The sequence below is a fragment of the Haliotis rufescens genome, unplaced genomic scaffold (genome assembly GCF_023055435.1).
Source record: "Haliotis rufescens isolate VD_foot unplaced genomic scaffold, xgHalRufe1.0.p SCAF_21, whole genome shotgun sequence".
Taxonomy (NCBI): domain Eukaryota; kingdom Metazoa; phylum Mollusca; class Gastropoda; order Lepetellida; family Haliotidae; genus Haliotis; species Haliotis rufescens.
The window spans coordinates 6,825,651-6,842,013 of record NW_025963902.1 but is presented as its reverse complement, the minus strand read 5'-3'; the positions used below and the strand labels follow the sequence as shown (position 1 = coordinate 6,842,013).

General features: G+C 39.7%; 1 protein-coding gene across 3 annotated transcripts; it reads right to left on the bottom strand.

The window, feature by feature from the left end:
* Nucleotides 1-1,806: 1,806 nt before the first annotated feature.
* Nucleotides 1,807-15,940, bottom strand: LOC124133326 (zinc finger protein 501-like). Of its 3 annotated transcripts, none has more exons than XM_048401177.1 (4): nt 15,847-15,939; nt 12,625-12,730; nt 8,327-9,678; nt 1,807-1,963 (listed from the first exon to the last, which is right to left on the bottom strand). In XM_048401177.1, exons 1-4 carry the CDS (start codon nt 15,893-15,895, stop codon nt 1,938-1,940), a joined length of 1,533 nt encoding a protein of 510 aa, XP_048257134.1. In that variant the 5' UTR covers nt 15,896-15,939; the 3' UTR covers nt 1,807-1,937. The 3 variants fall into 3 exon arrangements, with proteins under 3 accessions (XP_048257134.1, XP_048257133.1, XP_046353643.2); XM_048401176.1 differs by lacking the exon at nt 1,807-1,963 and having other exon boundaries at nt 4,367-9,310; nt 9,353-9,678; nt 15,847-15,940; XM_046497687.2 differs by lacking the exons at nt 1,807-1,963; nt 12,625-12,730 and having other exon boundaries at nt 4,367-9,678; nt 15,847-15,925.
* Between the last annotated feature and the right edge of the window lie 423 nt (nt 15,941-16,363).

Here is a 16,363-nt window from a genome sequence, read left to right as displayed (position 1 = left end):
GTGAACTTGAAAAGCTAATTACACCACATTTTGCAATATTTAACCGACAAAAAGGCTGGAGTGGGGGAAGGTGTCATAAATGTGTAGTAGGTAATCTATTTTAGAAAGTGTATTGTCTTGTATCGATACATATCAGTATAAAGTATCATGTTTCGTATCATTGTATGAAAAGTCTTGATGCACCAGTGCACAGATATATCATTTCACCCCCAGTGGATGTGTCATCAAAGTGACTTTAATGCAGATGTTGTTCCCAAGTCTTCACGGGTTTGTATGTATTGTGCGTCCCTCCATTGTTGTAGTGTGCACAAACAAACAGGTATTGACGATACCCACCACTCAGTTCCTCAGTACCTTCACATCAGCATGTTCATAGTGCACCCATGCAAGCTTGACCATGGCCATCTATCACAAAAGGCTGGCAAATTTGAAGTCGGAATCTCTTGACTTGGCAATGAAATAAGGGGAAATAATATGAAAACGAAGTACCAGAAAGTCTGGTACGATTATTGTAAATGGGTTCAACAACTGACATTGTCAACATGTTAGTGAAAGTTATGACTCAAACGGCCCAAATGGCCCAAATGGTTGCCGAAAATGGTCCCATAAGATTGGGGAAAACGGTCCACATTTTACACATATATATATACACAGATATATTGAAATAAATACTATATTTAACATAGATTGATATACTTTCATAACATTTTCCCATATATAGATGATCAAAGATGTCAAATAAAAATAGAATAACAAGTTGTTGTCAAATGTCTTTATGATGGATTAGCATACACTCTGAATTACCCATCTCCTTGAAGATATATTTCAAAGATAATATTAATAACAATTTGTATATTACATATATATCTATGCAGGGAGTTTTATCTATCCTGCCCGATATATGTAGTTATATACTGCTGATGAAACACACACATCTCAAGGTGTCAAATCCCATACATGGATTAATTGATTGACTGGTAACATGTTGACTGATCGTTTATCATGTTTATCAGTTGCAAATTACACACTCATTACACTGAGATTTCAATCCTTTTCACTGTGAATCCTCATGTGTGACTTCAGTCTAACCGAGTGTGTAAATCCTTTCCCACATTCAACACACTGAAAAGGCTTGATACCACTGTGAATCCCCATGTGTGTCTGCAGGGTACCTAACTGTGTAAAGCTTTTCCCACATTCATCACACTCATAAGGCTTGATTCCACTGTGAATCCTCATGTGTGTCTGCAGATTACCCGACTGTGAAAATGTCTTCTCGCACACATTGCACTGAAAAGGCTTGCTTCCATTGTGAGTCCTCATGTGTGCCTTCAGACTGTATGATTGTGTAAATCCTTTCCCACATTCACCACACTCATAAGGCTGGATTCCACCGTGACTCCCCATGTGTTTCGTAAGAGTACCTAACACTGTAAATGTTTTCTCACACACAATGCACTTATAAGGCTTGATTCCACTGTGTATTCTCATGTGTGTCTTCAAGTTTCCTGATAGTGTAAATTGTTTTCCACATTCACCACACTGATAAGGCTTCATTCCATTGTGACTTCTCATGTGTTTTTGCAGAGAACCTGATTCTGTAAATTTTTTCCCACATTCAACACACTCATAAGGCTTGATTCCACTGTGAATCCTCATGTGTTTCTGCAGGTCACCTGATTTTTTAGACATTTTCCCACACACAACACACTGATAAGGTTTGACTCCACTGTGGCAAAGCATGTGCTTTTTCAAGTCACTTGATTTAATGAATGTTTTCCCACACTCACTACACTTATGAGACTGCTTTGCTGGACCACCAGAGTCTTTGAATTTCTTCAGATCACCTGTTTCGAGCAACTCTCTCACACAGTCCCTGACTACACATGTTTCAGTAACAGAGCCAGGATTCTGTTGTTGGCTTTGTACTTCCATTATTAACTTGTGGATGTTATGGTGTTCACTGAAAACATAAAAGAGTTGTCACTTTCCCTTGTTTAATGCATTCCCAAAGATGTTTCCACAAGAACATCACCAATAACAACTTGGGCTAGGGACCATATAAGACTAACATCTAGTCCCTGAACATGCTGAAATGAACGTCTTACAGAAAGAAAAAAACAGTTGTTAAATTATTGTCATAAAACATAATAAAAAGGAGCCCAGAGATTCATTTCATTTTCAGATACTGCAGTACTGCATTAAATCAAGTGACTTGCCAAATATTATAGACTTGCATGGGCTGTACTGGAAATATTTGTTTCAGGGTTTGTATGACAGACTGAGATATCTTGAGATATAACTCATAAAATAACAAAGTGGCAAATATGTGATCATTTTGTATACATAATTGTACTTGATGTCTACAGTCTACAGTCTTCAAATATCCTGATCTCCTGTTGTGTGTGTACTCTACTTTACTTCAGTAATATGTAAGCATTTGCAGCAATGCACACATTAATCTCTTACCATGCTTTTGCCACAAAAGACAACTACGCTTGTCACAAGAGGCAACTAACGGGATGGGGTGGTCAGGCTTGGTTGATGCATGTCATTGATCCCAATTGCGTGGATTGATGCTCATGATGTCAATCACTGGATTGTCTGGTCGAGAGTCGATTATTTACAGACCGCTGTCATATAGCTGGAATATTGCTGAGCGAAGCATTAAACAACAAACAAAGAAACATAATTTTTTAACCGTTTGTCCATACTGTCATTGTTTATTGTGCCCTTATCATGTATGTACTTGGCACTGTTTCTGTATGCAAAGCACAGAATTTTCTAATAAACTAAATGTGTATAAACATGATAAATATGAACAAATATGCCAGTTGTATAAAAACATTCAAAACAGTAATACAGAATAGAAGATATAAATAATTTGATTGTACTGTTAATAACATTTGGGGTCTAGTGGTTGAAGTGTTTGCTTGTCATGCTGAAGGCCCGAGTTAAATTCTCCACATGGGTACAATGTGAGAAGTCCATTTCTGGTGTCCCCGCCTTGGTGTTGCTGGAATATTGCTAAAACACATGTAAAAGGAGAGAAAATCCAACTCCCCCTCCTTAAACTTTCACATGTGTTTCGCTTTGTGAATAAATCGCTGGATGTGTTGGAAAGTTATCAACAAATGATATATACCACGGTGCAAAAAATATGTAAAAATAATAAATATTGAACAATAGTTATCATTGTTAATAATTTCAAGAATACTACCTCTGTTAAATCTTTGCCATAAATCCTGTATTTTGGCTTCAGTCACAATTATAAAATTTTCAGATTTTCAACAGGCGTCCTCTTCACTGTCAATCACACAATTAGTTGTTCCCAAATCATGCAAATAGCACTGTAACCACCCAAGCTAAGGCGTGTGCAATGGCAGGAATCTCACTTTTTTTCCCCACATCTAACTACTAGAGGTAGATGAATTGGGGAGGTAGGTGGGAGTGCTCCTGATGTAATAGATGTAGTATTCTTATATTGTTCGATAATTCTTGCGAATCCTCTACCTCTATTACATCTTTGCCAGCATATACCAGAGGGACCTGTTGGGTTCTGCCTATAGTAACTCCCTGTGAAATTGACATTGATCTCTTCTGGAAACCATTATTCACTGATTCTAATCCTGACTCGAGATGTGAGGACTTGAAAATCAGAACGTATCAAGAATCGGTCAAATATGTGATACCTTCATCAGAGTTACTGTTATATACTCAACAACAAAAGTTCCTGTGACACCAATATTTTAGTGTATTTTTCAAACAAGTAAAGTTTGGTTTTCAATATTGTAGTACATGTATGGGATCAAGTCACAAAAATGCAACTGCTACAGAAAAGCATGCATTCCATGCAAAAGTTGACTTTTATGCAAGCCCCATGCATTTCACTACCCAAGAATGGGTATAAAACATGTGCGTTAACGGGATTCCATATGCATTGTTTAGCATCGTGCTGACAACAACCACTCAGAAAAACAACAAAATTACGCAATTATTCAACATTACGAAATGCTACGCCTGTCCAACAATGAGCGTATGCAAGCCATTGGTATGCTTGAAGCAGGATCGAGTCAACATGATGTTGCAAGACAATTTAACGTCCACAGAAACACCATTTGGTGTTTATGGCAACGCTGGCAACAGACGAATGCAGTCAGTGACCATCCTCGGAGTGGCAGGCTACGCGTAACCAATAATCGACAAGACAACTGCATTCAAACAACACACCTACGAAATCGATTCCAGCCAGCAACAGTGACTGCATCCCTGGCCCTCGACGAATATCTTCACAAACCGTACATCAACGCCTCAGATGTGCAGGGATTGTTGCCAGAAGACCCGCCAGACGTCTCATTTTGACAGGAAACCACCATCAAGGAGGTTTACAGTGGTGCAGACAGCGTCTATGCTGGACTGCCATGCAGTGGGGACACGTTCTATTCAATGACGAGTCTCGGATTCAAGTGTACCGACGTCGAGGTGAACATTACGTCAATCATTGTGTCATGGAAAAAGATCGGTTCGGGGGCGGTAGCATTATGGTATGGGGTGGGATTACAGCAAGACAGAGGACCCGTTTGATAGTGGTAGAGGGAAATCTCAATGACACCCGTGTGGTCCATGCGGCAGATTGGGTACCGTCATTTGATGGTGATCAAACATTGCCTTTATCATCTCCTGCTGTTGCTTGAATAGTTGTTGTATCAGACTCATGGAGAGTGCAGGGAGATGACTGTTTTGCTGGAGTAGGAGTAAAAGGTTTTAGGGTAGAATCAGAGGCCTGATCAGTGTTGGTTGCCGTGATGACTTCAACTTTTCTCTTGGCCGCTTCACGCCTCTTAGCCTTAGTTACAGCCTCAGCTAACTTTAAGAAGGTTAACTTCACATCTTGCCTCCTCTGTGCATATTGTTTCTCTGCACCTCCAGCAGTTACCATGAGGATTTTCCGTGATCATAAACCGACCACACTTCTTGCAACCGGGAGTAGAATGAGACTCCATTACGACCTCGCAAACACACCACACATCAGCTTCTACTCACCATGCTCACGTGCATACGATCATCACTCCAGTTAGCAGCTATAACTATTTACTTACTGTCTGTTTTATAAAAAACTATTAGAATAATCTTAGATTAATGTGACTAATACCAAGTGCTAGATCGTTACAACTATAACAATAGGTGTTGACAGGAAAACACTGAGATTCACGCCATAGCTTGGGCGGTTACAGTGCTATTTGGGAACAACTAACTGTGTTATTGACAGTGAAGAGGTTGTCTGAATCTGAAAATTTAAGTCAGTGTGACTGAAGCCGAAATACAGGATTTAGGGCAAAGATATAATAGAGGTAGAGGTTTCACAAGAATCATATTCTTCTGTATTTTTATAATGCCATTTATCTCTGACATTTTTACAAGCACACTCATACAAAAACACATGACTGAAATAAATCAATTATGTCCTCAAATCTTTACTCTATTTATGATCAATTTTATCATGTCATACTAAAACAAATGCAAAATAAATGGAATCCAGAGGCTAAATATCAGAAAAAATGACAGACCCCTCAGATAACAATATAAATCTAGCAAATAAGCAATAAAAATGGGGCCTTATCAGCGACAAAAGCAAAATGACACGAAATATTAAGGCACATATCGCTGCTGAAATTGGGGTGTGTGTCACTGATTACATTTTGCCCATGTAACCAGATCCGGGCACAAAACCAGATTTCAATGTTCAAGGTGTGCAAAAATTTCAATGCTGTTCTCAGCATGCTTAGATTACTGGGTGTTTAGGAGTAAATTTGACATTCACAAAAAGAACGGTTCCACTTCCTTAAGTCCAGCAATATCACGGCAGGGGGCACCAGAAATGGGCTTCACACATTGTACCCATGTCGGGAATCAAACCTGGGTTTTCGGCCTGACGAGCGAACGCCTTAACCACTAGGCTACCCGACCACCCCATACACTTCCTTAAATGATGATGATGATGATGTTGGAGATTTAACAAGCGCTTCTGGTGTTGCCAATTTCCTTAAAAGGAATAAATGGTTTATTGCCTTTTGTACTTAGATCATGTTTTTTTAAAGGTATCTAAGTATTCAACAGCTATTATATTATATGTACATGTGTGCACAGTCTGACCGCAAAGCAGCAACAAAAACAAAGACAATGACAAGCTTAGTCACTTCTTTTTCCAAGCACAGGAAGCAAGACACACCACTCTGAGTTCTGCACTAAATGTCACTTGTTTGAAAGTATCTGTGATCACATTTAGCATGAGTCCTAATGTTAAAAAAGACAGCACTAAATATAGAAATACATGGTCAGTTTTAATCACAAGATGATTTAAAAACAAAAATCTTACAAAAAATCATCCAATAACAGCACCAGATGAGTCACTCTGTATACTCTAAATAATTATAATTTGTACATATACTGATGGCCAAAAGAATTTTTACCACTTCAAAAATGTAATTGCAAAAACCATGACTTTAAATCAAACTTTAGTTCAAACTAAATCAATGGACAACACATCGCCCAAACACAACAATTATCTATGACACATTAATTTGTAGAAAATGCGAAAGAGTGAAAAACGTGACACTCAGGGAGCTGAAATTACATGTCAGACACTCATGCTGATAAAAAAAATATTACAAAAATGCCACGACTGACACCCAAACAACATGAACAATGCCAGCAGGACCTTGGTATGATGGGGGACAGCCATGCCCACATTGATGGAACTTTTGGTTGCTCCCATGTTACTTCGACTAACCTGATGCAATGGTAAAGACAGACCAAGCAGACATCAGACAGGCCAAGAGCAGCAGACTCAGGGTAACTACGCCCAATGAAAACCGGTACTTGCATACGTTGCACCTCCAGAATCAATTCCTGACTGTGACGTCATCAGCGACGAATGCTTTAGGACATATGGTTATTAGGCAGGCAGGCGACTCTGGGCTCAAGGAATTATGTCTTACAGACCTTACAGTGGACAGCCATTGACTGCACAACATCGTCGTCGAGATTGAGATGAGGCCGGACTGGCTGAGGGTCTTCACTGATGAAAGTCAGTTCTGTCTGTTCACAGCTGAAGGAAGGCAGGGTTTCTGAAGGGGAGAACGAACAGTGGCATGTTGCGTTCAAGTCATGCCGAAAGGTGTAGGGGGATGTTATGGTGCAGGGAAGAACTTGTCAGCAGGAGAGTACACCACTGGTCATCGTCGTCAGAAATTAGACATCTCTACTTTACAAGGATGACATTCTTTGTCCTGTAGTCCTACCACTTCTACAAAAACTCTCATGTGGTGTCCTTTATCAGCTTGACAATGCCAGACCAAAAACAGCCAGAATAGTACAAAAATTGTTTGCAGCCAACAACATCAGGGAATTGCCGTGGCATGCACACTTCCCAGGCATGTCCCCCCTTAGAACACCTCTGTTATGTTATGGACTGTCGTGTTTGACAGTGACCACATCCTGAAGGCGACCAGTGAGAACTGATACAGGTCGTCTCAGGAAAATGGCGACTTTTACCCACATGACATCAGATGAAAGGCCTTTTCTGTTGTCCAGAGTTTTTGCATGTTTTAAAGCAGGAGGTAGTCATGTACACTGTGATGTACTCCAGCACTTTAAGAAGTGTGTGCCCTTTTTCCATTGCATTGAATGCTTGTATAATGCTACCCAACCTCAATTCAGGTAACTGTCATGCCAATATCGATTGCTGTATAACCGTCATATTAAATGTTGAGAATTTGATCTCTTCAATACTTTTTACTTCATGCATTCAACTTTTGTGGGTTTTTAGAGTGATTTAAAACTATGGTAGAGATTCTTTTGGCCATCAGTTTATATGCAGGGAGTCTCATCTGGAGCAGATGGACCCCACCAATGGTGTCAAAAGCCAAAGCAGGGATTAACATGATTAAAAGATTAACTAATAACAAGTGATTGATCTATCATTTAACAGTTGTAATGTATACAATACACTAAAACTCAATTTATTCAATTGGTTCCACAGTGACTCCTCGTGTGTGTCTGCAGGTTAGATGATTGTGTAAATTGTTTTCCATATTCAGAACACTGATGAGGCTAGTCCACTGTGAATGAGTGAGTGAGTATGGTTTTACAACGCTTTTAGCAATATTCCAGCAATATCACGGCGGGGGGACACCAGAAATGGGCTTCACACATTGTACCCATGGCGGGAATTGAACACTTTAACCACCAGGCTACCCGACCGCCCCTCCACTGTGAATAGTCATGTGTGTCTGCAGGTTAGCTGAATCTGTAAACTGTTTCTTACATTCACCACACTGATATGGTTTGATTCCACTATGAAACCTCATGTGAATCCTCATGTGTTTCTTCAGGTAACTTGACAGCGTAAATCCTTTCCCACATTCAACACACTGATAAGGCTTGATTCCACTGTGAAGCCTCATGTGTGTGTTCAGGCTACCCGACTGTGTAAATCCTTTCCCACATTCAACACACTGATAAGGCTTGATTCCAGTGTGAATCCTTATGTGTGCCTTCAGACTGCCTGAATCTGAAAATTCTTTCCCACATTCAACACACTGATAAGGCTTGATTCCACTGTGAATCCTTTTGTGTCTCTTTAGGTTACCTGGGAATGAAAATGTTTTCCCACAATCACCACACTGATAGGGCTTGGATCCGGTATGAATCTTCATGTGTCCCTGCAGGTTGCTTGATAGTGTAAATCTTTTCTCACATTCCATACACTGATAAGGCTTCTCTCCACTGTGAATCCTCATGTGTGTCTTCAAGTTACTTGGTAGTGTAAATCTTTTTTCACATTCACCACACTCATAAGGTTTGATTTCACTGTGAATCCTCATGTGCTCCTGCAGATTACCTGATTGTGTAAACGTTTCCTCACATTCACCACACTCATAGGGCTTGATTTTACTGTGAATCCTCATGTGCTTCTGCAGATTACCTGATTGTGTAAACGTTTTCTCACATTCACCACACTCATAAGGCTTGATTTCACTGTGAATCCTCATGTGTTTCTGCAGATTACCCGATTGTGTAAACGTTTCCTCACATTGAACACACTGATAAGGCTTGACTCCACTGTGACTCTTCATGTGTGACTTCAGGCTACCTGAGTATGTATATCCTTTCCCGCATTCACCACACTGGTAAGGCTTGATTCCACTTTGAATACTCATGTGTGTCTTCAGATTACTTGGTTGTGTTAAAGTTTTCCCACGCTCACTACACCTTTGAAACTGCTTTGCCTTTTGTTCCTTGAGATCACCTGTTTCCAGTGTGTCAATGGCAGATCGTTTATTGAGATCACCTGTTTCCAGTGTGTCAATGGCAGATCGTTTATTGAGATCACCTGTTTCCAGTGTGTCAATGGCAGATTGTTGCATGAGATCACCTGTTTCCAGTGTATCAATGGCAGATTGTTGCATGAGATCACCTGTTTCAAGTGTATCAATGGCAGATTGTTCCTTGAGATCACCTGTTTCCAGTGTGTCAATGGCAGATTCTTTCTCGGTGTCACTTTTGTCCAGCAAGTCACTCCCACAGTCCCTGACTACACATGTTTCAGTAACAGAGCCAGGATTCTGTTGTTGGCTTTGTACTTCCATTATTAACTTGTGGATGTTATAATGTTCACTGAAAACATAAATGAGTTGTCATTTTCCTTTTTTGCGTTTATGCATTTCCTGAAGATGTTTCCAGAAGAAAACAGCTGGGGTTGGTTCCATACATAATTTAATGATGATAGGATATGTATCATGATCCCTTTGGTTACTCACAAAAATTATTTTTTTCTGTGGACCGCAAAGGGCAAGTGTTCAATTACTCTTAAGGGACGTCACTCCTCAAACTAATGTGTCTTATTTAAGGCTCTGAATGCTATTGTCCAATGGGTTCAAAGGCGAATAGCATAACCACACCCACAAACAATACAAGCAATAACTGTTTGCCAAGTAGGCTTTACGTGTCATATAAATAATATATGCTCAGTTTTCTAAATATCAAAACTTTAAGTGGTTATGTACCTCAAAAAGAAAATCCCTCAAGATAAAAAAGTATTTGTCAAAGTTGTCGGCACACAACCATAACTGCCATTGTTGACTCGAAGGCACTTGATGTCATGGGACACATAGTCAGATATTTTCTTTATATGATACTATTTTTCATTTGATCATCTTTGTTCTTGATGAACAGAAAACACTCTAGTTTCTTCATTTCTAAGAAATAGCAATTTTTATTTCAAACAATTATAAACAAAAACTATATGAAAGATTACATCATCGATTGGTTGAACCGGACACAATCTCCAACAACTGTACATTGTGATCCTGCACTACTATAACAATCCTGTAATTATATCTAACTTCATTTTTGGGGCATACTTACAAAGATGTATAATCCTAGAGGATTTCGTTTCATAAACTTTCAAAAATAGACAAACTGCTGACAAGCGTAGATGACATGTGAGGGTGTGGTCTAACTCACAATTTATTTACTTGGAAAAACACTACCAATAGTTGAAAACATCTGCTCATACGCAAAATCTGAACTTATTTACATCCTGACATCCATAATATTTGTAATTTTATCCATCATTGCTGAATACGGCATTGCACACATCAAAGAAAATATGCAAAATTCAGAAAACTACCATTTGAGAAAACTGCGGGATAGAATCAAATTCCTACCAAATTAGCAAGAAATTACCCACTTATCTATTATTTACCTTAACCTGTTTACTGTTATAATATAGTGACATGCATGCACGTGTATGTGTGTGTGTAGCTGCTTGTACTAGTCCGGACTGATGCCGATTTATAGTGCTAGCACACTGAGATACCATGCCGAAGTTTAACATGAATACCCCACTCAGACACAGTATACTGACTCCGAGCCAACCAGTCCTTGTTTTAGCCTATAAATGCCGAGCGCCAGACAGAGTAACAACAAGTACCATCTTTTAATGTGTTTTGGGCATGTTGGGTATGACGCAGTCGGGGTCAAATTTGGAAGCCTAAATCCAAACTTGTAATGGATTCTGTGGTCAATGATTTTCAAATTATTTTCTGACAACGATGTCGACGGGGAGAGATATAACACATAGTGATGTCATTATAATAACATCATAACATTGTTAATGGTCTATCGTTGCAATAAGACAATTCTGAATACTGAAGATGTCAATGAATTGGGTATTTTTTTAGAAACCCCACACCCAGAATGGAAGAAACTTGGTAGCTCTACATGACCAGTAGAGGACGTAACGTGTACGCGAGACGGCTCATGTGTGACACATGTGTGTCATACTGATTTTACAAAACTCTTGCAAGAATTCATGTACTAACCTCACTCACCCATTGGGAAACACTTGTGTTAAGTCAGTGTGACACACATGCTTATAATCATATAATAATCTCTAAATAAACTTGAGCATAAGGACAGTGAAATCTCAGGACCCCTTTGCTATACTTCAACCACATCTAGCTTGTTATGGACAAATATGAAAATTAATAGCAGGCAGAGACTTTTATGCAAGAACAGGAACCTTGGGTGATCAGATTACATCAGAGCGAAACAGTGGCAATTCTCCTCTACCCAGGATACCCTCCCCATTATCAGAAAAAACACAGGCCCTGTGACCAACTAATTTACACATGACCTCATTCAAACCTGTCAGAATACTAACACTTGCATCCTAAACATGCTAAATGGCAGAATGATGACTGGTTGACTTGTTTGGAAACTATTCATCATACCAATATTATGATTCTAGCACTGCCGCCTACATCATTACCAAGTGTGAGGATTTGGGTTCCTCTTAAAGTCTGAAAGTACATCCACTTACACTTGTCAGACCAGTGTTCTCTCTATGCACATCTGTCACTGTCATTAAATCAAGGACTAAGAGCAGCTCTAAAACAAGGAAGACACAGTTTAAGATTTTTCAGCTCATATGGAAAGATGATTCAAAGATGACATTTCATAATAATCTGCTTTCTGCAAACTCCAAAATACTACAAAACATTTTCATCATAACTGTGTGGGAACACCCAAAGTAGCATTGATAATGCAACAGCCAACCTCAACAGTATTCGACTATAGGCTTTGTTTGTTTGATTGTTGCTTAACGCCACACTCAGCAATATTCAAGCTATAAAGCAGGGCCTAGCAAAGGACCCATTTGATAGAAATAGACAATACAAATTCTATAATGCCCTTAAAAATTATAAAAAATGGACAGAGAAAAAAATACTGAGAAATTATTCAGCAAACTTGCATCTTTTCGTCCAGAAACCCCCAGGAATACTGGAGGCTCATCAGGGAATTCATTGAGGTGAAGGTGAAATTGGGTTTAACGTCGCGTCCAAGATTATTGTACTTCTATAGCGACGTGCATGCACGTGTGTGTGTGGCTGCCTGTACTAGTCTGGCCTTATGCCGATTTATAGTGCTAGCCCACTGAGATACCATGCCGCAGTTTAACATGAATACCCAACCTAGACACAGTATACCGACTCCGAGCCGACCAGTCCTTGTTTTAACCCCTTAATGCTGAGTGCCAGACAGAGTAACAACAAGTACCATCTTTTAACTTCTTTTGGTATGACGCGGCCGGGGATCGAACCCCAGAACTTCCACCCTCCGGACGGACGCTCTACCACCAGACCACACAGGTGGTCAGAATTCACTGTGAAGATAGTTGATGAAAAAGAAGGAAACATATTATCAACTGAGGAGTGGGAAAATCTTCATTACATTAAATAATGACATATCAGATAGCACAGAATTCATTGTAATGTCTCTGAATCTCCATTACATCAGCACACAAGGGGAAATAAATTAGAACTTAGTTTTTGTGTAACCTTGAGATTTCAGTGATGCCTTCAAATTACAAGGTATGTCATTATCACACTCAAAGCACTGTATACCTTGTAATAACAAGGCAAGGGAGGTAACCCATAGTGTATTCTCCAAATGGTGGCAATATTAGGAAAATTAGAAACCTTTCATGCACATCTTCTGTTAAAATATTCTGGAATCACTGTTGGATAAAAGTACAAAATGGAAAGTGTCCTGCACTCATGTCCCATGTTATTTCTTGTGTTAAAACTTCTCCCGTTTCATAAATTTGATCGTCCTCGAAGCTGGTGACCTGATTCACCTGCAAGGTAATGTGTGATTGGTTTATCTGGATCACTTTGATGGTATCTCTACTTTTTGTCTAGGTGTATGCTTTATAGTATGTTTGTTTGTTTGTTGTTTAATGCCGCACTCAGCAATATTCCAGCTATATGATGGCGTTCTGTAAATAATCGAGTCTGGACCAGACAATCCAGTGATTGACATCATGAGCATCGATCCATATAACTGGGATACGATGACATTCATCAACGAAGTCAGCGAGCCTGACTACCCGATCCCGTTAGTCGCCTTTTACGGAGAGCATGGGTTACTGAAGACCTATTCTATCCCGGATCTTAATTGGTCTGCTGTATTTTGTAGATATACAAATTGGTTACATGATGATTGTGTTCCAAGCCTATGGCATATCATAATCACACAAAGAATGTAGCGGTCGATATGACAAATAACCAGTAACTTGCATGTGGCACTGAAATTTCCAGACCTGGTGACGACGACTTTCCGGTAGACCAGGACAGAAAATTGTGGGATTGTGATAAAACACACCATGTGGGAAGCTCAAACTCATTAAAATCAAACAGATTTGAGGAGTGAACGAGTGAGTATGATTTTAGGCCGCTTTAAGCAATATTCAATATCAAGGCGGGGGACACCAGAAATGGGCTTCACACATTGTACCCATGTCGGGAATCGAACCCGGGTCTTCGGCGTGACGGGCGAACACTTTAACCACTAGGCTACCCGACCGCCCCAAAGATTTGAGGACATCACATTACGGGTCATGTAAGAATGACCTTTCATCAAACCACTCAGAGTATTGCTTTCAAGATCAGGAAAGTGACAGTCGGAATGTGTTCCTATTCATGCATCACAGGGTTTTCCCCGGAAGAAAGGCTGTACGACTGATTCTGTCAAAATCATTGTCTATCTCTTGCTTCACGGAGATAACCATTTGAAACTGAAGAGACTTTGATAGACCTTGGGAAGTAATGCCATACAATCTCGGCCATCTGTTAGACATTCCAGAATTTTCATTTTAAGTTTTCAAATTTGGAATCATCATTTGTCTTCATTGGTCTGAAAAAGTTTGTGAAAGGTCGTCCTGACTTGACCTGTAATGGGATGTCCTCAGATCTTTGTTTCGCGGTAGCAATAACTAAAAGCTGATTTTAATGTTGGTTGGGTGGTTTGTTGTTTAACGCCGCACTCAGCATTATTCCAGCTATATGACGGCGGTCTGTAAATAATCACGTCTGGACTAGACGATCCAGTGATTAGTATCATGAGCATCGACCCACGCAATTGAGATCGATGACATGCATCAACCAAGTCAGCGAGCCTGACCACCCGATCCCGTTAGTCGCCTTTTACAACAAGCAAAGTCGTCTTTTAGGGCAAGCATGGGTTGCTAAAGATCTATTATACCCTAGATCTTCAAGGGTCCTGATTTTAATGAGCTTGTGGGAAGTTGTACCGCATGAAAACGCTGATGCAGAGCTGTATTGATGATGTGGAGAATTTCAAAGCACATGGTATGAAAATGACAGGGTATAGTCGGACCCCGTGGTACCACGGCATTTGTGATTTCCCGCAGTTTATGGTAGACTTGCCTCTTAGCAGCTGTCTATTAATGCAAATCAGTAATCAGGAAATGCTCGCTTCATAAACAATTTCAAATTATTATCATCAGATTTCTTTTAAAAACAATCTTAAAATATCATTTATTTTTATTTTTTTTTTATTTCTTAAATATTTTTGCATTGCACACCTATGCATCGAATACCTATTACTGATAACATATTTAGAATTTTACTTGTGCTGTCTATGAACTTGTCAGGACAAATCACTGAATTCTGGCATCATCATACTAAGCATGCTAAGTGGTAGGTAGAATTATGTCCTGTTTTTGTGCAATTAGGTGTTGATTTCTTAAATATTTTTGCATTTGAACACCTATGCATTGAATACCTATTACTGATAACATATTTAGAATTTTACTTGTGCTGTCTATGAACTTGTCAGGACAAATCACTGAATTCTGGCATCATCATACTAAGTGGTAGGTAGAATTATGTCCTGTTTTTGTGCAATTAGGTGTTGATTTCTTAAATATTTTTGCATTTGAACACCTATGCATTGAATACCTATTACTGATAACATATTTAGAATTTTACTTGTGCTGTCTATGAACTTGACAGGACAAATCACTAAATTCTGGCATCATCACACTAAGTGGTAGGTAGAATTATGTCCTGTTTTTGTCAAATCGGACCTCCAAACACAACTTTTCCCTGTACGGCGATACGATGGAGTTCTCTCCCTTGTCAAACTGAGCGCGAGGCCCGGCTTTTACTCGGCGCAACTAATGTAATTATGAACTTTTATCAGTAAAATATGCATTGTTAGATCAAATAAATGACATCTGATATAGAGAACACGAATAATCATAAAGGTTAGTGAGTGCATTTTGTTCCGTTCAGCGTACATGACAAGTACCGCGATTCCCCGAGGTTGCAGGCTGTTCAAGTTCATGGATAAATAGCTAGGAATCACTAAACAAACGAGACCAGTCCATAAGCAGACGTTATGAAATTATCTCCCTTCTCAGTCATTTACTGTTAAATCTGTTAATGATCTGTTCATTCAGTTGCAGTTACTTACATTTGAGAGTCAACTTTAGCGCTCGCCCTCCCTGCTTTGCGGGCTGCATGTAACGACCGAAGTCTCCGCTAGGGGAGCTATGTTCAGAATGGACCAGTACCTAGACTGGTTCCTGTTCGTTCCTGCGACAGCTTCATTGGAAATCGGAGCAAGAGCAGCGACACCAAGTGGAGGATCCGGGAACCAGTCTAACCTGTACCCTATCCTGAAGCTGGGCCCCGTCTCTATCACAATATAAGAGCCAAGTTGACGATGCGCAAAGGAAGCCGGGAACCAGCTTACCCTGCCCTTAAGCTGGTTCCCGGCTCCCCATGCGCGTCGTCAAATTTATAGTACCATCCAATTTTATGTTTGGCCTTAGTTATTGATTCATTGAAAGCATGTTTTAAGACAGTATTGGGAGATTGTCAAATATGTTTGTAGAATTGAACAATCGATTTAATTATCCTAAACAAAAAGGGGAAACAAACCAAGCTCTGCCCTGCATGCCCAGTTATGTGTTTATTGAGAGACTCCG